The 21,403-nt window shown below is 38.1% G+C and overlaps 2 protein-coding genes across 2 annotated transcripts; both read right to left on the bottom strand.

The window, feature by feature from the left end:
• Positions 1-3,929: 3,929 nt before the first annotated feature.
• On the bottom strand, positions 3,930-6,737 carry il19l (interleukin 19 like). Its single transcript, XM_017496614.3, has 6 exons — positions 6,603-6,737; positions 6,227-6,403; positions 5,561-5,623; positions 5,250-5,402; positions 4,754-4,828; positions 3,930-4,540 (listed from the first exon to the last, which is right to left on the bottom strand). Exons 2-6 carry the CDS (start codon positions 6,380-6,382, stop codon positions 4,430-4,432), a joined length of 558 nt encoding a protein of 185 aa, XP_017352103.1. The 5' UTR covers positions 6,383-6,403; positions 6,603-6,737; the 3' UTR covers positions 3,930-4,429.
• A 2,807-nt stretch (positions 6,738-9,544) lies between these two features.
• prelp (proline/arginine-rich end leucine-rich repeat protein) lies at positions 9,545-15,478 on the bottom strand. The gene is made up of 3 exons (XM_017451068.3): positions 15,281-15,478; positions 11,181-12,139; positions 9,545-11,054 (listed from the first exon to the last, which is right to left on the bottom strand). Exons 2-3 carry the CDS (start codon positions 12,133-12,135, stop codon positions 10,888-10,890), a joined length of 1,122 nt encoding a protein of 373 aa, XP_017306557.1. The 5' UTR covers positions 12,136-12,139; positions 15,281-15,478; the 3' UTR covers positions 9,545-10,887.
• Between the last annotated feature and the right edge of the window lie 5,925 nt (positions 15,479-21,403).

A 21,403-nucleotide genomic window follows, 5' to 3' on the forward strand; every position in this document is an offset into this window, starting at 1 on the left:
ATGATGAAGTATTAATTGCTTCAGCTAAGGCCTTTAAAGGAAATAATCTTTTTAAACAGTAACAGATACCACATCGCTCTCTGTGGTGTCTTTTAGTTTCACAAGTCTTTTTCTATCTCCGTTTCTTCACCAACACTTGACTGGTGTTAAAGCCTCCGTCGCCAGTGACGCAGATGAGAGCGTTCACTAACGGATGTCTCAGCTTACATACAAAACAGCGCTGAAGCACATGACTCGGACAAAAAAAGAAAGAGAAAAGGGGGGGGGAACATACGTTTTGCAGCATGCAAACATGCATATATGTTTCTGTGATGTTTTTGCATGAATCTTGGTTTCCTGTCTGTGGAAGATGGTGCACGGCGGTTTGCTAGCATGATTGTCGTCATGATGCGGTGCGCCTCAAAAGCATGTTTTGTGCCATCCTAGTGTGTGCAGAAGTCATGGGTTTAAACTTCCAGTGACCAATTAAAGCTCGTCTCCGCCTGCAACTGTGGGATTCACACCAGACACTGTTGAACACGAGAACGATTCGATGTGGTTTGAAGGACTGATTTATGTGTCAAACACCTCTGAAACCTCTTGCAGGACTCCCTGTAGCCTGTGACTGCTGCATGTTTCAAAACAAGGAGTTGGGGAAGTTCGAGTGTGCGAGGCCACTAAAGGTTCAAGCTATATGTGGCAACATGGAGATGGACACTTGGGTTTAATGCACTCTAATACACTCAGTAGTGACCCTACTGTACAATTTAGTTGAAGAGTACAGTAGCCATTACTACCCCCATTTCCTTTAGTTATGAACTCATGAAAGAATTTTTTTTTTTGACCAATAGTTCTCGCTTCAAAAATATTCAGACCAAAAAACTGGACATAAGCTCTTTATTCTCATCACCACAATGACAAAGTTTGTTATTTTGCTGTATGTGTAGTTATATAACATTATAGAACTATTTCTGCTATAAAACCAATGCAATTAACACTGAATAGAATTATCATCGCACATATTTTAGCCAAAAACAAAACTTATCTTTCAGTTTCTGCTCTTGATTCAAACTTGATGATTGTGTTAACCACACATAATTTGAAATGTAGCTGACTCCATGACAACGCATCAGGTTTCCATTTGCCAAATGCAAATTCACTTGCGAGTGAATCATAAAATCCTTGCAAGGCCAGCAAGGTTCATAAATTTTTTTTTTTCTTTGCTGCATTTATCACTTGCGATTATTTTGTGCCTACTTCATCGGAATATCTGTTTGAATGTGTGAAATGTGAAAGAATGACTTTTAAGGCTTTTCTTTTAAATTTCTTTATCAGTGACTCAGACTGTCATATACTGTCTATTAATCAGGACTCTACTTTCACTTAGGCAGTTCTTATGAAACAAGTTTTTTTTTTCCTGTTAAAGTTGAAAAACTCTAGGGTGACTGATAATAGGTATAAAATGCAGTGTGATCATATTAGTTAATTAACTAATTGTAATATTTTGTGATGGTTAGACCTTAAAAAAGTTCCTTAGCAACTTAAAAAAAAAGAAAAAAACGTCTTTTAGCTTTTAGTGGTTATGTCCTTATCCTGAGTATAAGAAAGTAAAATAAAAGTGTTCGCCCTGGGTAGGAGGGATGGCATTACTCTTGCAATTGTCAATCAAAGGTGACAGATTCTGCGGTCTGGATTGAGGTTGGAATTTCATTCCTCTACTGAGGGACAGATAGTGTGAAGGTTCTGGAAAGGGACCTTGAGCCACGCTGAGTAGGTACTACTAAGCATCGGTCTTTAACCGAGCGCAGATTGCGTGAGGGAACGTAAGCCTTCAGGAGAGAGTTGAGGTAGGAGGGTGCTGATCCAGACAAGGTCTTGTACGTGAGCATCAAGGTCTTGAATATGATGCGGGTGGCTACAGGAAGCCAGTGGAGGGAGATGAAGAGGGGTGTGACATGGGTTCTTTTGGGCTTGTTGAAGACGAGGCGTGCTGCTGCATTCTGAATCATCTGAAGGGGTTTGATGGAGCTGGCTGGGAAGACCGAGAGTAGTGCGTTGCAGACAAAGACAGTCTAGACAATTGTGTGTTTTATGCCACCCTGTCATTGATTATTTTCCTATAACAGTAAGCCCCATGCATTTTATCCCCAAATAAAAAAGACCATCAGCGTCTCATTCATTGCTATGCAGTGAACAGTGAGTGAGTGTTGAAATGTCCATTTCATAAGTCAAATTAATGTAGGTCTGGTTCTATGCAAACAAACAGACAAAAGGTTTTGAGTATAGAGAGCCCTGATCTCTGTTGTTTTTAATGAGCTGCTGATATAGTTGTTCATGTGGCTGTCTTTCAAAGAACGTTTAGTACTTTCACTTCAGGAAATGGTTTTGAAAGTGGAAAAAAAAAAACACCCATTTCATGCTGCATTTTCACAACTTCAACAAAATAGGACCAGTGCACATCATACCCAAGGCAATGAGCATGCATCGTTCAAAGAATGGTTTTACTGACCATGTCATCAGAGATTGCAAAGCTTTCAAAGCTATCCTGTGTAATACCTTGTTCTGCGAATATCACCATCTAAAAATGTCATTTATTCTGGCAAATTACTGTAATTGCAGGTTGTTGGTATTATTTGCATATTATCAGCGATTCAGTGACTGAATAGAAAGAGTTTAAGAAAAACATTTGTGCAACAGAACTAAAATAGCCTGATCTTAGATATAGTTATCCATTTCAAATGTATACTTACCTACCACATTAATAGGAACAGCTGCAGACCTGCTCATTCATGCAATTATCCAATCAGCCAGTCATGTGGCAGTGGTGCAATGCATACATTCATGCAGACACAGGTCAAGAGCTTCAGTTAATATTAACATCAAACATCATTATTGGGGACAAATGTGATCTTGTGACTTTAACTATGGCATGGTGGTTAGTGCCAGGGGGGTATTTTAGAAACTGCTGATCTCTTGTGATTTCAGCACATTGTGCAGAATGGTGTGAAAACGTAGTTTCTATACTTCACACAGAATAGTGTGGAAAAAAAAAAAACATCCAGAGAGCGGCAGTTCTGTGGGTGGAACTGTGCGCAGGCTCATTAAAACTCTAGTTGAACACTGGAAAAAGACTAGGTGACATTTTTTTCACAATCTTCAACCGTCCAATTTAGGTGAGCCTGTGCCAAATATAGCCTCAGATTACTGTTTTTTGAAGACAGAGGTAGAACCTTATGCAGTCTTCTGCTGTTGTAGCCTATATGCCTCAAGGGTTGCCATGTGTGTTCTGAGATGCATGTCTGTTCAAAATGACACTTATTTGAGATACCATAGACGTTCAGCTTAAACCAATCTGGCTAAAGGTGGCCCAACAAGGCATTTCCACCTGCCGAGCTGCTGTTCAATGGATTTTTGTTTGTTGCACCATTCTGTGGAAACGCTAGAGACTGTTTTGTGAAATTCCCAGGAGATCACCAGTTTCTAATCTACTCAAACCAGCCCATCTAGCACCAACAAATATGCCACCGTTAGGTCAGTAAATTCTGCATACTGATGTTTGGTGAACATTACCCAAATCTCTTGATTTGTATCTGCACAAGTTTATGCATTGTGCTGCTGCCACATTATTGGCTGATCAGATGATTGCACGAATGACCAAGTCTACAGGTTTTTATTTCCTTGGTAACATTTTTTACTAGTTTTGTTTTGTTTTAAATCACCCTTCTTAATGTATTTACATGCCCGGAGACCTTTTTTTTGACCTTTGGTAAACCTCTTGCCATCTTTAGCCACCAGAGGACAGTAGAGTCTCACAGAGTCTTAGTCTCAATTGGTCCCTCTGGCTGTGCTTCCTTTTCTTTCTCTCACTCTTAGAAAGGGCTCTTGAAGCAGGATCTCTAGATTTAAAGTAATTACTGTATACCTGTTTAGTGCAGTAAGCTTACCTGTACACCAGGAAACACCATACACAAGGACTGACGATGATAAACATTTATTTTCGTTTAAGTTACAGTTGAATTTAAACATGATTCAGACAAAATGACCTCAAAGGTCTACATTCCATCACAACTCTTTCGAGTCATGCGTACAGATGAACATAAATTAAAAGGCCACAGGCATTATTGTAGTCAGAAATAACGCTGTCACAACAACAGCATAAAGCAACCATTAAATATTTAACAAGTGTACTATTAAGACATAGTTTATACATCCTCAGTAGACGCCTTTAAAGCATCCTACTGTTAACATCAAACAAGTTCCAGCTATGTGGTCAACAATATGTGGTAACAAAAAACGCTACCCAGTTAACCCCAAGCTGCCAATCACACTTCACCAAAAATGAAAATCCTATAAATGCTATAAATATGATACTTATGAGATTAAATGAAAGTTTCATGCCACTCCTATACATGAATCAGCACTGCATAATGACTTAGATGCCATGGTGATCCTATTTTGAATCATGGTGGTGCTTGTGGTCTTTCGTATGGAAGCTCTCCAGCCACTCCAGAAGAGAGTCCAGCTCTCCTATGGCCTTTACTGATGCAGCCCCAACTTCCAGCTGTGTGAAAACATGAGGAGAGTGAGAAAACATCGCCAGTACTGGCAAGGTATCTAGGATGATATCTCTTAAGAACCTTAACAATTTCCCTAGGAAATTAAGGACCCATAAGGAATCATTAATTCTAAGAATATTCAATAAGGTGTCAAAAACAGGACATTGATCTACACCCAGCATTTAAAAGTTTTAATTTATAGTCACAGGGTTGTATACCTTGTCATAGGTTTCCTGAATGGCGTCAAATTTCAGGTTGGTTTCCTGGCTGCACTGGCAGAGCATCTGAGCGTGCTATTAGGAAGTAAGAGATCATTATTAGCAAGTAGAGAAATCAACTGTATCACATCTGACGTATTGACCTTATCTAAAGCGCTACAAAGCATTACCAAGTGTTAACACTGGAGACTCCTTCCAAAAATGCTAAATAAACAAAAAAGTCTCCTCACAGAAAAATTCACCACCTCAAAAACTTGTTTACATGGTCCCCGTGTAGGGTGTTACTATAGAAATGATAACGTTTTTAAACACGCACATTAATATAAACTTGCGATTTGAATTACAGCCAGAACTACTCTCAAAGCTGCTGTTATAGAGAATGACCTTATTATCAGAATCGAGAATTCACCACGTCTGTGGTATAAAACCTATATACTAAGGTGGTCTGTTTGTACTTGTATTTAAATCAAATGAATTATTAAGTGACTCTACATACACATGCTCGCAAGTCCTTGGTCATGCTGAGAAAAGAGTTGGCTAGAACGCTGGTGGTTCTCTGGTGTAGCGACTGGCTGCTCGTGTAGCCGCTGAAGACCTTCTCGATGTAGAAGCGTAGAAGTTGCCTAAGAAAGCAGCAGCTGTCTGTAGCCTGGAAAAGAGACCAAGTCAGTTTCTCAGCTCCATTCTGCCACTTAGATTTGATAATTACATAATGATGATTATTTAACAGTTGGTTGTGTACTAATGACTGGACGGTTTTATGTTTTAAACCTAGAATTGAGTGAAAATAAGTGTAGCAAGGCTCACCTGCAAGCTCTTCATCATGTCCCCCCTCAGCAACCTCACACCCTTGTGGTTGTCTCGTGTGATCTGTGGATCACATCAATAGATTGTACTCGGTGAATTACAAATACACATATGGCTGCAAACATCAGAATGAGAAGTAAATGCTTTAACAGTTTTTATTTTAATGTTTGAGAGGATCATGTTGTGACGCACGACTCTTGCATTGAAGTTTCAAGCCTTAGCTATACTGTCAGATAAAACGTATTGCACAGATATCCCGAATGTACAAACTATGTAAGTAAACCCTCAATAATTTTGAGGTGCTAAGTAATTATGCAGCTCTGTATTTTATATATAGTATATTGTTTGTGAATATTGTGAATGGGTCTTCTCTCTATGCTAGATAATAGACTAATGAAGCTTAATTAGATTCAGAACTGCCGTAATTATACGACCTAAGGTGGGTTATGTAACATTTTTGCTCTAACAACATGAATATCATGCCCTGGTTTGCCATTAATGACTGACTGACCGACCTAATTATTCTAGTGAATCTCTCTTTTGCTTGGTTCTTGTAAGAGCTTTCGTATTCACATCTTGTTATATTACACAGTCAGGATTACAAGTCAGGCCATGTTGCTCCTGGTAAAAAAAAAAAAAGCCTCTTAAGACAGTGACATTGCTCACCATATTGTGGCGGATCTGCTCGAAGTGATGCCTGAGCTCGTGAGTGTGAACCGTCAGCGCACAGGAACCCAGATGGAGCCTGCGTCCCATGGCTGAGCCCCAAATGCTGGCCAGCAAGGCGCAAATAGCCAGGATGCACGTTAGGGAAGTTTTCATCTTTAGATTTGATAGTGTGACCTGGAAAATGGTACAGGTGTTCAATTGAATGAATTCAGTGTAAATAGAATTATTAATCTCATTAATATACCATACACAAACAAAATACAAAAAGTGCGTTATTAATATGTGGAACATTATCATCAAAATGCAAAAGTTATAAACTCTCGAAAAATCTCAAAGATAATAGTTATAAAAGAAGTGCATGATTTGTTCTTACCTTGAAGTGTCTGATGAGTGTTTCTCCTTAGGATGGATGTGTCTGTGTGTTTGTGTGTCTCCATGCTGGCTCTTTTATATTAGGATGGAAGGGGAATTTCATCAGGTGTTTCACCTTTCTCTAATTCAGCTTTGCTTACTGTAAGAGGAAGTGAAAGACAATGACAATCCCATTGTCAGCCTACTGATGCATAATACACTTTAGTAAATTCTTTAAATATTTAAAATTGATCATAGTATATATATATATATATATATATATATATATATATATATATATATATATATAGTACATATATATATATAATTTTAGAATTTTTTGCTGCATGTAAAATGTAAAGTAACTGTTAAGTATGAAACATAAATATAAGGAAAGAAATATACCTTACAGTTGATGCACAGTTACTACTTAAATACATATTAAGTAAATATTTTGTCATGACTGTACACATTCATTCCATATTTCTGCTTGTCAAAGCGCTTAAATATAAGCGTGGAGTTCTTTTTCCCCTCCAAACCGGTTTCCTCACCTGTTTGTCAGTCTTTCTCCTAATGCAAACACACAACTTGTGCAAAGCACTTTTATTTCCTGCTTATAATGATTTCCTCTTACATAATTCGTACAAAACGGAAACAGTACCAATTAATGTTATTAGACTTGTGCATATTTTGTACGTCTGTTCCTCATCGTCCAGGCGCGATATTTTCATCACTGCTAGTATAATTGTATCACTAACACCATTTCCAATATAAATTAATATTAAAATATATCCATCCATCCATCTTCAACCGCTTACTCCTTTTCAGGGTCGCGGGGGAACCTGGAGCCTATCCCAGGAAGCATCGGGCGGGGTACACCCTGGAAAGGGTGCCAATCTTTCGCAGGGCACACAATCACACACACATTCACACACCCATTCATACACTACGGACACTTTAGACATGCCAATCAGCCTACCATGCAACCTCCCTCCTACTGGCGGAGGAAACCGGAGTACCCGGAGGAAACCCCCACAGCACGGGGAGAACATGCAAACTCCGCACACACAGAGCCGCGGGAATCGGACCCCGACCCTGGCGAACGTGCTAACCACTAAGCCACCACTATGTCCTCTTAAAATATTTCCTCACACTGTAAAGTCTAATATATGGACATATGTTTCCTTCTTATTCTAAATTGCTTGCTGTGAAAGTCCGTACCGATTTTAGATCAGAGGTTTCCTTTCTGACTTGAAGTGACGTAAGCATCATGACACTGATTAACTTTCCTCATCAAACCTGTCTGCTTCATGCTCGTAATGAGGTGTGGTAAGTACTTGGCAGGAAGTACTCTTACTATGACAGTGGTGAGGTGTTACAGATTTACATGTGTTCATATTTCCATTTGAATTTATAATGTATAGTTTAAAATGTTAAAAGATTTTATGTACTTGACGTGTGAATGATTTTTGGGTATAACTATAATGCACAGTATGTATGGACTATGACGTATATAATACAAATAGCACATTAAACTACTAAGGGCAAATTAAATGTTCAAAATCTGGTCGCATATCAAGTGTAGTTATGGACAAATGAGCAGTTTTAGTGAGAATTCTCAATTTAGGTCTAATTTGGTCTGAGCAACACACCTATAACCCAATTCCATTTGCATGGATGCATTTGGCACATTTTTCTTCAAAGTGACTTGATTTTGCATTGCTAAATGTGTCTCAGTGCAACCAAATGCCCTATTTTTAGGGTTTCCTCATTTTAAAAAAATCCTGTCCAGAAGCAGATTGTTAGTTTAAACACTACTAATAAAGAAATATATATTATTTCTATGTAGCAAGATGTAGTGGGAGTCACATTGATTCAAGCTTTAAAGTTCTCTTTTGATTTTGATCCCACATGACTTTTCTCTGCCTCGGTGCACTGCAAAGTGCTACTGTCCATCTTTATAATTACCACAGATGTTAAAAGTTGAAAATGTAAGTTTTGGGGGGTTAATACGTACATACTACCATCTGAATATAACATTTGTGTTGATTGCAGAATTTCCCCTTCCTAATCTGGCTCTAAGCATGTTTAGAAATCTTTGTAAACTACAGTACAGGAACTTGGATCAGGCCAATAGTGTGACATCATGTCCTATGCACTCTAAATACACACACACACACACACACACACACACACACACACACACACACACACACACACACACACACACACACACACACACAAACACACACGTACACAGACACAATCTGGGCAATAACTGTATGCACTTTAGCATGTGTTTGTAACGATTTCTCATTGTTTTGGACGTGCTAGCCACAAGATGGCAATGGTAAACATCTGTATACAGGCTCTGTATGGCCTGTGTACAAAAAAGTTTCTCCAGAAAGATACCGATTTGTCTTATTTATGAAATCACCTTGTATAGACATTACAATATTTCTCTTTTCATTAATATTAACACTTCTGCAGTTGCAATCAAAATCATTCATTTGAATTTGGGGAAACCACTTAAAGCATTCGTTGTGTTGAACTACTTCAATTGCTTTTGTTTGATTTGTTCATTGCAAACAGTTTAAAGTCTGTAAATTTTGACAATATAACTGATTTGCACTGGGGGTTGAATGATTTTGATTGTAACTGTATATGTTAAGAAATTAGAAGGAGTATATCATTAATCAATCATTAATTAATCTATAATTACATACAAGGTTTATACGCTTTTAAAAAGGAACGTGATCTAAAGTATCAAAATTAACACGGAGTGTCAGTAAAAAGTACAGACTCCTTGACAAGTTTTGTGCAGGTTATGTCTAGGACAGCTAGGTCCTCTTGGGTCCTTTATGTATTCAGGGATTCCCCCATTTTTGCCTCCCCCCGCCCCGCCCTGCCCCGCCCCACCCACCATTCCATTTATAGAAGCACAGAATGAACGTACGCGAGTAATTGTTGAGGGAGTACCCCATTGTTAAAAACATGTTTTATTTATGCTCAGAAGATGCACGAAGGCAAATGAAAACATGAAATTATTATTATTATTTGTTTACATTACCTTAAAAACACAGGCACATTAAGCACGGTTTAAACTACATGGTAGTCACGTTGTTCCCATTTCCATTTCTTCATCTTTTAAAGTGACTATATTCATTTTATTAGTCCTCATACACTCACCTGAGACTGTAACAGGAGAACCTGTACCCCTGCTCATTCACGTAATTGTCCAATCAGCCAATCATGTGGAGAATGGCCTAAATGGGTTGAGATGACAGCAAGTCTACAGTAACTCTCATAAACATTCTTTACAACTATTATAAGCAGAAAAGCATCTCGGAATGCATAACATGCCAAACCTTGAGGCAGTTAGGCTACAGAACAGCAATCAGGTTCCACTCCTGTCAGTCGAGACCAGGAAAACACTTCGACTGGTCTTTTTATGTGTGCTAGTAGCCTTACTTACCTGTTCTTGACTGACAAGAGTGGCATCTGATGTGGTGCTCTGCTATTGTAGCCCTCCCACCTCAAGGTGAAAGAGTGGTTATTTGAGTTACCATAGCCTTCCAGTTAGCTCTAAACACTCTTGGCCTCTTGACCATTCTTCTCTGACCATTTTTCTCTGACCTTTCTCATCAACAAGGCATTTCCAACCACAGAACTGCCACTCACTGAGTTTTTTTTTTCCTTCTTTTTGCACCATTCTGTGTAAACTCCAGAGATGTGAAATTCCCAGGAGCTCAGCATTTTCTGAAACCCTCAAACCAACTAAACGTGCCACCGTCAAAATCAGTGTGATCACATTTCCCTCATTCTGATGTTTGATGAACATTAGTATTGATGAACAGAATCTTTATCTGCATGACTTGCTGTCGAACTGTTTCCATGTGATTGACTTGATTGGATAATTGGTTGAATAACAGGTGTTAATAAGTGAGTGTATAGGCAGCATTTTCAATGCACTTTAACTATTTCAGTGCATTATTCATAACTACAATGTAGATTGAAAACTGCATGTCAGTTAATGTACCTTTATTTCATAGATATTAATTGTAGTTAATACTGTTGCATCACAAGAACATAACATCAAATGTGTATCTTTAACGCAGACATGCTCAAAGCGGTTGTTCCTATTTGAAGTTTAATAAATATGCTTTTTGAAGCTCAGGCAAACATTCCTGAAGCTATTAAGCAACTGTATATTGCTATTTCTTTGTGTTTCCCATACTGTAGTACTGTTAATTCAGTCAGTACTGTCAAGTGAACAGGAGCACTGTGCATAGAGATTCAGACGTCCTCTAAATCACTATTGAGTGGAGATGTCTAAAACACATGATGACGTCCAGTGGGATGGGTGGGGTCAAGTGGTTACCATCCAGCCGGAGGTACCTCAGCCTGGGCACGCTGTCTGGATCATGCACATCCTCAGTCAGGGTAAAAGGACAGATCGCTGTTCCATTGATACCTATGACAAGAATACAATGGTGTTTAATAGTAGTTTCATTGAAATTGTTCACACGAGTAGACAAAACAGAAACAACAGGATAATTGATGGTATTGCAAAAATCAAGAAAGTGCAAATGAAACTTACTCTCAATATTGTTGTTGTTAAGGTGTAGATGCTCCAGGTGGGTGTTGAACAGTGGAACGGTAGTCAGATTGTTGTGCGCCAAGTGCAAATCCATCAGTGTGCTAACATTGAATACCATTTTTGGGAGGCCCTTGTCAGTCAAGTGGTTGAAGTTAAGTCTGACAAAGGCCAGGTTCGTGAAGTCCTTAAAATAGTCCTGGGGAATGTCCTCAATGTTGTTCCTGTCCAAGAACAACTGGGCTATGCTGTTGGGTATATTTGCAGGCATCTTCCTCAGGATGTTGTGAGCCAGGTTAAGCTGTACCAGATTTTTAAGATCTTTAAAGATATTCTTGGCTAGGTTGCTGTCGCTGATCCTGTTATGATGCAAGTCCAGAAGAACAAGGTGTTCCATCTTGTTGAACGTTCCAGGAGCGATCTTTGAGATCTGATTGCGACTGAGTCGTAGTTGCTCCAAACCACTAGGCAGATTGCTTGGGACTTCCTTTAAAAAGTTCTTCTGCATATATAGATGCAGCAGGTTTGGAATCTTCTCAAACACTTGTTTCTCTATAGACCGAATCCGATTATTCCCCAGGTTTATCCACTTGAGCTCTGTGGCATTGTTAAAGGAATCTGCAGTCACTGAATCAATGTAGTTGTTCTGTAGGTAGAGATAGTGGGTGCGAGGCGGGATGACCGGGACTCTGCGGAGGTTGCGGTTCTCACAGTACAAGGCATTTGGGAAGGAAGCGGGGCACATGCATTCCCTTGGGCAGTCTGGGAATGAAGAAGGAGGACCAATGATAACAGGAGGAAAGTCAGTGGGCTCCATGGGTTCTGGTTCTTTCTTGGGAGGCCTCCTGGTGGTGGGAGGTTTTGGTCGAGGTCGAGGTCGGGGTCTGGTCTGCTGTCCCCAAACATCTACAGTAAGGAGAAGAAGAAGCAGAGAGCAGTATCCTAGCTCAGCCTTCATTGTCCTAAGTTAAAAGAGGGATGGAGAGATTGCACAGTATCAGCATTATGTTAAACATCCTTCCTAAACTGGAGATAAATAACTAACAATTTAATCTGTGATATTTGATAATATCTCAAAAGGTCAAGGAGGTTGCAGCTAAAGGGGACATATCATTACAAATATTCACCATACAAAACCAGGCCAATTTAATAATAACATTAGGGTTTGTTGTAGATTTTTTTTGGCACTCACTAGGCTATGGATATGTAATATAGACTACCATTTATTAGTCATGACAAACAAGTGTAAGTGTTCCCTTGATGCTGTTAAGACAGTTAAAGCATTGCAGACATGCATCACCACACTCTGACTTTTACACGGTCTTAAATAAACAACCCTGCACTAAAGTTTCCAGGTTACTCGCTCTCGTCTCTGGGTGCGTAGCTTCAAATAAAGACCCATTTGTGCAAGGAATAACCAGAAACAGAGAGAAGCTGACGCTCAATGAGAGAAACAGAGAATAACAAAGTCCCTGGAGATGCTGCAGGAAACCTGCAACCAGTCATCATAAAAGTGCTATGAAGTCTGCTTCTGCATTCACTGCACATCTGATACACAGACTGCTGAAGGGAGCACAACTTCAAAGGTTGATGCCTCCCGTGGGCAACATGTGGAAATGAATTACCCCTGTATCAGTGGACGTATGTATAATCATGCCAAAAGTGAGCCTTCCATCATCATTTACCTTTATTACACAAAAACTGTGTGTAACTGATATTGTTTCAGGTTCTTACATATCCCAATTAGTTAATAATAGCTCTCAGGCAGTAAATTTTCACTGATTAGTCATCAAGAACTGACTCGTTTATGTTTTTTCATAGGAGAGACATTTAGTAAAGCAAAACATGGATGCCATTTTCATCGCTCTGTATTAAACTATGCGTAAACTATGTACAATATACTTCTGTAGTTCAGCTTAAACACTGGATAGCCTCCAACTTGAGTATGTTCTCTGCACCATAACAGCTTGCAGTAAGGAGATATAACAATATCATTTGGTACATCATGCCATCTTCCATGCTGTCTATCATGCATGCCATTGTTAAACAAAATTCCATATGGAATGGTGTACAAAACATATGTCAAGTTTATACTTATTAATTTAATGTCCTGTGGATGTGGTTAAGCACATGACGGCTGTTTTCAGTTTTAAAGGACATTTGGCAAGGTATGCAAATGCATACACACAATATTATGAAATATTATTTTAAAAACTTACACTACAACATTTAACTTATATGTTGTAGTGTAATTAATAAAATAATATTTCACAAGTGAGTGGATTCAGGATAGAATGAGGCAGTGTATTGTGTGTTACAGTCCCAAAGTCATGTTGCTTGGGGAAAGATGGAAATTTTGACCCAACCACAAAAAATCAGACATCTCAGGTCTCAAATTTCAGTCTAACCTGAGCTCGGATTTGTCTTTTGTCTATTTATGAATTATTCTTAATTACATAGGAAAGCCATTAGATCAGCGTGATACAGCTTAGCACAGGCCCTGATCACAAACAGATGTTGGATTAAAGCCATTTGGCTGAGTGACAGCTGTCTAATCAATGACATCAGAATGTAGGGGAGGAGTCTGGGTAGCAAGGATTCCTGGGAAAATGTGGATTTGTTTATTAAGTCAGCTGCATGCTTTCTTTGGGTGGGTCCCAATGAAAAGTTAAAAGTTGGTGAAATACTGTGTGAATCTACAAATCAATTTCTCAATGCAGTCATAATTCTTCATAAACACAATGTAATAAAACAATGTAACTATGCAAACTCTACTAGTCTTGCATTAAACACCCTTGTGTTTTGTGAATTTTTGTAGCCTATCATCATGACTGGCAGCAAAATGATTTAGAAGCTGCGTAGGGTACTGATGTGTTCACTGAGACGGGTTTTTGCATGTATATGCAAATTAGCTTAAGTAAACCTGTATTTGACTATATGCAACAAAAAATATTTAGCTACTTTCAAAGGAGGGAAAATGTTTGTTTAGACACTTTCAATAAATCTGAATTCATGTCCAATTCTCACTCGTGTTTGTGCTTTTGCAATTGCCCTTACTTCAAAAGTCTACAATAATATTGTTGTCAGAAATTAGAGGCTTAAAGTAGATGACAGACTTAACAGATTTTCATCTACAGACTGCATTATTCAAAGTTCTTTACAGGCTTTCAAGTCCTCTCATGATCCAAATCACTGCCAGGAGAGTTTGTTCCGCTTAGGAATGTTACATAAGCCACAAATATCATCTGTACCACGATAGGAAAGTTTTTCATTCAACTGATTCTAGGTGAAATTATTTATACCATATGTGGCGATTCTGACATTCAAACAATGGAATGTGCACTCCTGCTCATCATTGTGATATTGAATGTTGGGCCCCTTATAGATATTTTTCCATAGATCAAAGAGCAACCCTTGGCAAGGAAAAGTTTGACAGGTGAAAATAAGATCTGTAGATGAGAAACAGCTTCAGCAGCTCCAGTTAAGTATGACAGCATTGCGTCTGAAATGAAATGAAAAATAGTTTCTGTTGGTCCCTTTCCTGACTTGCCCCAAAAAAGGATATGAACGCATTGAAAACTGTGATGCTATGAACAAAGAATGAATATGCCAAAGTTCCTTACAGTTTGAGAGTATCTATGCAGAAGATCTGTAAGCTGATCTATTTAAAAAAAACAACAACAAACAAACAAACAAAAAAAAACAAGAACTTTTAATTCCATTTTTGGAAGAGCTTGCTTCTGAAAAGTGCAGAAAGAGTTGGGTGTATGCACCCACCCCGTGCTAGGCATATTAGGACTTGTTTTCCTGAACCTCCATGAATGCATGAATAAATAGCATAGAACGTAACCCATAAACACAGCAATACATGCACTTATATTAATAAATAGGCATTAGATGAAGGAGTATTGGTGTCCATAAAAATTATATTAAAAATGCAAAATGGAAAATAACATGTAAGAGAGTACCAGTTTGAGGGTTTCTATAGAAACAGAGCAGCACTGTGTATCACATGCCAAGTGCCCACCTTTTCCCAGGCAGCATGTTTTCCTGATGTTTTACCCTCTACTATCAGTTTCTGAAGGAAACAGACTATATCTTACCAGTAGTTGGTACTGCCCTCTGAAGTCCTTTCTTTATCACTGAGGGCTTGCTTTTGACTTTCTTTTCTACCTCGATCTGCCACCACACTTTGCTCTCCTCCGTTAAGCTGCCTGCCTATTGGGTTGGCTATTCCTTGCTTTTCCCTCTGAAGGTCAGCTGTGCTGCCTCTCTCTCTCCCTGTCTCTCTCCCTCCCTCCCTCTCTCTCTCTCTCTCTCTCTCTCTCTCTCTCTCTCTCTCTCTCTCTCTCTCTCTCTCTCTCTGTCTCTCCCCCTCTCTCTCTAAATGCCCATCCCTCACAAAGAGGATATGTTCTCATCTCCTTCCCCCGGGTGTACTGAGGGTTAATGAGTGTGTGTGTGTGCATATGTATGTGTGTGTGTGTGTGCGCGTGCGTGTGTAAAGCTGAAAAATGCAAAGGTTGGATTTCTCATGTTCAGACATTTGTTATGTTCTCTGTTTTGCTGTGTCACATGGATACTTGGCCAATTTTTCCAATAAGCTTCATGTGTCTTTTATTTATGTTGGCCAGTGATACCACAGAGTCTTGGAAGGCTGGATTGCCTTGGGTTCCACAAACGCTGAAAGATGGCATGATTGTGCCTGACCTTAATAAGGGCACTTGCTGTATAAGCAAGCTTTTCTGTGTGCAAAGCTTCATTCTTACTTTGCCTGCAGCCGTTTAGGAGAACACATGTCCTCATGTACTCCACAGAAATGCTTTCGGAATGGGGAACAAATGTAAGCATGATGAGCTCTATCATCTGTTTTCTATTAAAATGATGCAGTTTTTTGAACTTTATATATATATTTCCACCTAATTTTGTTTTCCAAGTTGCCCAGCTGCAGTCCCATATGGAAAAGATATACACTCTCATTCACTTTCAGTAAGTGCTTGGATGCGGAGCCTATCCCAGGAACACTGGGCGTGAGACAGGAATACACCCTGGGTAGGACACCAGTCGTTTGCAGGGCACCAATCACATACACATTCATACACTCATTCATGCCTAGGGGCAATTGTATCTTAGCCAATCCACCTACTTGGAGGTGGGAGGTGTTTTTGTAAACGGACAATTGAAATATAGGAATTTTCTGTATTTTAATTGCAATGTATTAAAAACAGTAAATAAAGCCTTCCAGTGCATCAATTCCATTGTTTGAACTTCTCACCATTGTTTCAACACATGACACGTAAGCAATTAACCACATGATTTTATAATTATAGTGATGCACAGTTATCTGGAAATATGGAAATTTACTCTGTATATCATGCATAAACAAATCTTGCATTTTTATATGTGTCTGTACTTGAGGAATTCTTGGAGCAAAATCCCAAGCCATTTTCAGCAATTGTTCAGGTTTAGTTTGTTTGCCTCTGCTGTTGCTGATCCAGTCATAATTTCCAGCTTGCCAAGAGCTATCAATTTTTGCGTAATGTTGCTAAACTCAAAGCTCTGTGATGGCCAAAACAAAAGAGACATTGTTATAATGTCTAGAACTGATCTTTTTCATGTGGCAAGGGTGGGCCTGACTCTGTCTCTTGATGACAGTTCAACATGTTCCCTTGGGATATAACTAACCACTGGCTGGCTGAAATAAAGCTGAGTCTCTCAAAAAACAAAAAAACAAACAAAACCAGCAACAGGAATTTAAGAGTAACTTTGCTAGACTCTCACCACTAACCATGCTAGTCAAAGGTGGAGATTTACACTAAGTTCACCTCTCAATTTGGACACTGTATGTATATGTGTTTTTTAGAAAGTTTGTAAGACTACTTTGACAATTAGATACTCAGGGAGTCCAGCCAAGAGTCAAGTTTATGAAGCACCAATTCTGGTAAGCAGTGAATGTTTACCACCAAAAATGAAGCCAAGAGTGCATTCAATTTGAATTCTGTATTTTGCACTAATCAAGTACTAAGCACAGAGACTAACTTTAAGCTGCAACCCATGAATCAAAACAAGTGCACGTCTTGTAAATCTGGTCTGGCAACTCTGTCCAGACGATAAACAGTCCTCGCAAATCCTTTTTCTAATTACAATGACTAATGTGAGCCTATCTTACTTTATTATTAACCCCTTAAACTCTCAGGACTTGCCAGTGAATCCACATTCCCTACATTCATACTGTAATTACATCTTTTTCCTGTTAGTCTCACTGTAGTTACTGAAAAAAAATCCATAATAGTTGCTAAAATTTGCTTTAAAATGAATAATAGATTAAAGTGCAGATACCTTTATGGGTTAATTTACATATTAAAATTCTTTACTGACATGCAGGCAATAAATAAAGAATGAAAAAGTCAATGACTCAGGGATATTAACCATAAACCAGAGTCACTGTGAATATATTTTTAGAACAGACAGATCAACTTTGTTTTTCCTCTTATAATTCATAATGTCTAAAGGGTTGAATCTGTCTTTGATAGACGATAATAAACAAACACAAGCTTCAAACTTAAGGCTTAAGAGCGCAAACAAACACAACCCCACACATATATGTGCAAAACTAATCTTGTCAAAGAAACTTTGTTGTTTGATATGTCACCATATGAAAAGGTAACACTGCTCCTGAAGCTAACCTTCCTCACATTTTTTTTTTAATATAAGTTTGTATTGAACAAGTTGCACAAAGATTCTGCAAAAAAATGTGCAAAAGTGTGTCCAAGGTGATATGTGGCTCACGTTAACCAATTCTATTGTAGCACAAACACTTTGTACAGACTTCCAAATATGTAGAAGGAGAGCAAACACAGCATGCATATATACATGCTGCACACGTGCACACCAGATACGATATACCCACACACAATTGTGTTCATCTGTCTGCTTTACAGATGTTGGGATATGGCCATGTGATAACAGCAAGCAAACAGTGAAGTAACTTGCTTGTTAACAAATATCATAAAACCACCAACCAAGCTTGTTTTCCACCGAGGAATGATGCCACTAACTGCAGCACTTGGTTCATGCAAATGTTCAGAAAATCAGAAAAAATGGGTCAAACAAAAAAACAAACAAAAAAAAGGTAAAGCGATTTAGGTTTTATTTATTTATTTATTTTAATTTAGAAATAAATAAAAAGTTAAACAATTATAAACCGAAGCTACATGCAACATTAGATAATATGGACTAACTTTTCTTTCGATTTATTTACTTATTTATCTACTTATTTATTTATTTCTTTTCATATCTTTATATTTATTAATTACATCAGTGATTGTCGATGTTGTTTCATTATCCTTAATAGCCTCCTGCAGATGATAAACAGGCTGTCAAGAAGCTGTGTTAGGTTTTATTTGTATAGCGCTTTTAACAATATACATTGTCCCAAAGCAGCTTTAGAGAAATATATAAATTCAGGATATACATTTTAATTGTATTAATTTATCCCTAATGAGTGAGCCAGAGGTGACCGTGGCAAGGAAAAACTCCCTGAGATGCTGAGGAAGAAAACTTGAGAGGAAGCAGACTCAGAATGGAACCCATCCTCATCTGGGTGATAATGGATAATGCGACTATAAATAATTCTCTTCTATAACTGTGTACTATGTGGTCAAATAGTGCAATTGTGCACACACAGTGCAATTGTGTAAAAATTAATTGTAGTTTTCACTTGAAGTCTATTTTGTTGAAGTTATCAACTGTTCACTGATGGAGATTTGGGTGCAAAACTGTTCATGGCAATTGCAGTTCAAAAGCTATCATAGCATAACTGTTAATATGAAATGTTAATATGAATTATTAACACAGAGTAGGACTTTGAATAATCTGTAACAGTTTGTGGCAAAAAGAACACTGGCTTATTTCTTTTTGCCCCAGATTATAGACCTATATTCATATGTGTGCTGGCCAGAGTTGGGTATAACGTGTTACTGTAATCAAATGACTTTTTTTCTGATAACACAGTAATGTAATGTTACATTTTAAATTTATGTAATTTGATTACAGTTACTGATGTCAATAAAATTACGTTACTTTTTGTAACGCAAAAAAAATATTGTTGAGAAAACAACATTAAGTAAAATGCATTTTAAAAATAAATCACATTTTGATCGGCTGTAATTTTATATCTTCAGTGAATGGTGGTTAGACCAATCAGACAGGGTTTACAGGACAATACGTTGAAACACTCGTGTCTTATTGGCTGACAGCTCTCAATTCTGACAAATGTTAGCTCACAGTCAGGAAAAATGGATGTACGATGATTTAAACAAAAAAAAAAAATTGAACCAGTAAATGGTTGAAACTGAAACAGTGACTTCCTCTGATACTGAGCAAACAAGGTATAATTTCACATTTGTCAGACATCCAGTTTCTCACCTGACATTCAGTCTGTCAGAACTTCTAATTTGAACTTCTAGGTTTCCTCATCCTTATAACAATTATGCCCTTGCACATTATCATTTCCAAAAGCAGTGTGAAGATCTGTCTTCCACAGCAGCTCTGTTTTCTCTCCTAACAGCAAATTTAGGCTTGACCAGACATCTAATCTTGTTTCTATGTACCACCCATAATAATAATTTTATAAAAAGAATAAAGAAGTATCATTAATAATAGTTTATGCTTACTTCACAAGACCTGAAGTCAACAGGATGTTGATCACTCAACATTGTAAAAATGAAGGGAAAACCAAACTGTAAGTCCACTCTGGGCGTCCAAGTTATATGGCACAATAAACACTGTAAAGACTGTATGTCTGTGATGGAGGTCTGTTACATGCATCCAGACTGAGCTTCATTAAATTCTGCTAACCAAGCACCTTCTCCACCCTGGAGATATGACAAAATGAACCACACAAGCTTTACAACCTCCTCTGGGCTTTGAATGTGTCTGAGTCAACATAAAAACAAGTCATCCCCTGCTGGGGAGAAAGCCAACAGTGTTACAAATCAGAATCAATTAATTCAAGATTAGGCTGTTACACTATGAAGCAGTTTGGTCTGATAAGTTGCATTTGCATAATCTTATAGCAAGAATAGCATTTGTTTGTAATAAGGATGAAATAACAGGAGTACCAGTTAAGAAATGTTGACTGATATACATGATGGCAGAGAGATTTTTATGCTATAATAGCATATTTTGGGAATATTGCAGTTTCCTGTCAGAAACACTTTCCAAGTTTCCTATTACACCTGGGATTTCCTCTTCTTTCAGAAGGGATATGAATCTTTCTCATGCCTTAATAATGACTTTCCCACAACAAGGCTGTATATCAATCCAGTCTCCAGGCTGTGTTAGGTTCCCTTCAGGCCAACTTGTTTCCTGAGACAAACAAACAAAAGTAACTTATTATTATTATCCCATAGATCATTAATAAGAAGTCAGACAGTGCTAAGTGATGTAAGTACTTGTGATACTGAGAGAGTTACTCACTAGTAATTTACTGGAAAATTGGGGGGGGGGGTTGTTCTTTATCAGAACAAACCCAACAGGTGTGCTGAGACCTCATAAATTTCTTTGACTAAAGTTTGAAATTTTAAAGGGACCCTTGAGCTAACATAATAAATTTAACCATTGATACATCTGTCATAAACATGCCTATTCATCTGTTATATCCATGCTTGGAGAGTAACGGAATATGACGTTATGTAATCAGGATACAAATAACTTATAACTGTAATCTGTTACAGTTACGTCAAAAAACAAAGTAATCGTAAAAAATGGGAATACTATCAGGATTGCAATTTTTTCATTTAAAACCAAAGAAACAAATCTTTTGACATAACACAATATAGACAGCTGCTTGATAATAGTTCTGGATCCTTCTTGTTGGTTGTGACTCACGTGAGCAACCTCCTGGTGCATGTGCAAATAAATTTTGCAGAAAGAAAATTTGGTAGAATTGAACACGAATTGTTCTCTGAAATGCTTTTGTTAGGGTGACCATACGTGATCTTTTTCAGACCTTAAAAAAGCATCCGTTGGGATTTCTAAATTTGAGAAAATGTTTGGGATTCAGCTTTAGTTTCATTGTGATGTGCTTATGGTCTAATACTGCATCACGTGTGCACATGTTTGCATTGCTTTAATCCCTCTCTGTAATTCCCGCCTTCTTGCACACCAATTGGTCGGTTATAAAAGACTTGCAGCAACTATTGGCTACATTCCTGCCTACTCTC

The sequence above is a fragment of the Ictalurus punctatus genome, chromosome 21 (assembly GCF_001660625.3).
Source record: "Ictalurus punctatus breed USDA103 chromosome 21, Coco_2.0, whole genome shotgun sequence".
NCBI lineage: Eukaryota > Metazoa > Chordata > Actinopteri > Siluriformes > Ictaluridae > Ictalurus > Ictalurus punctatus.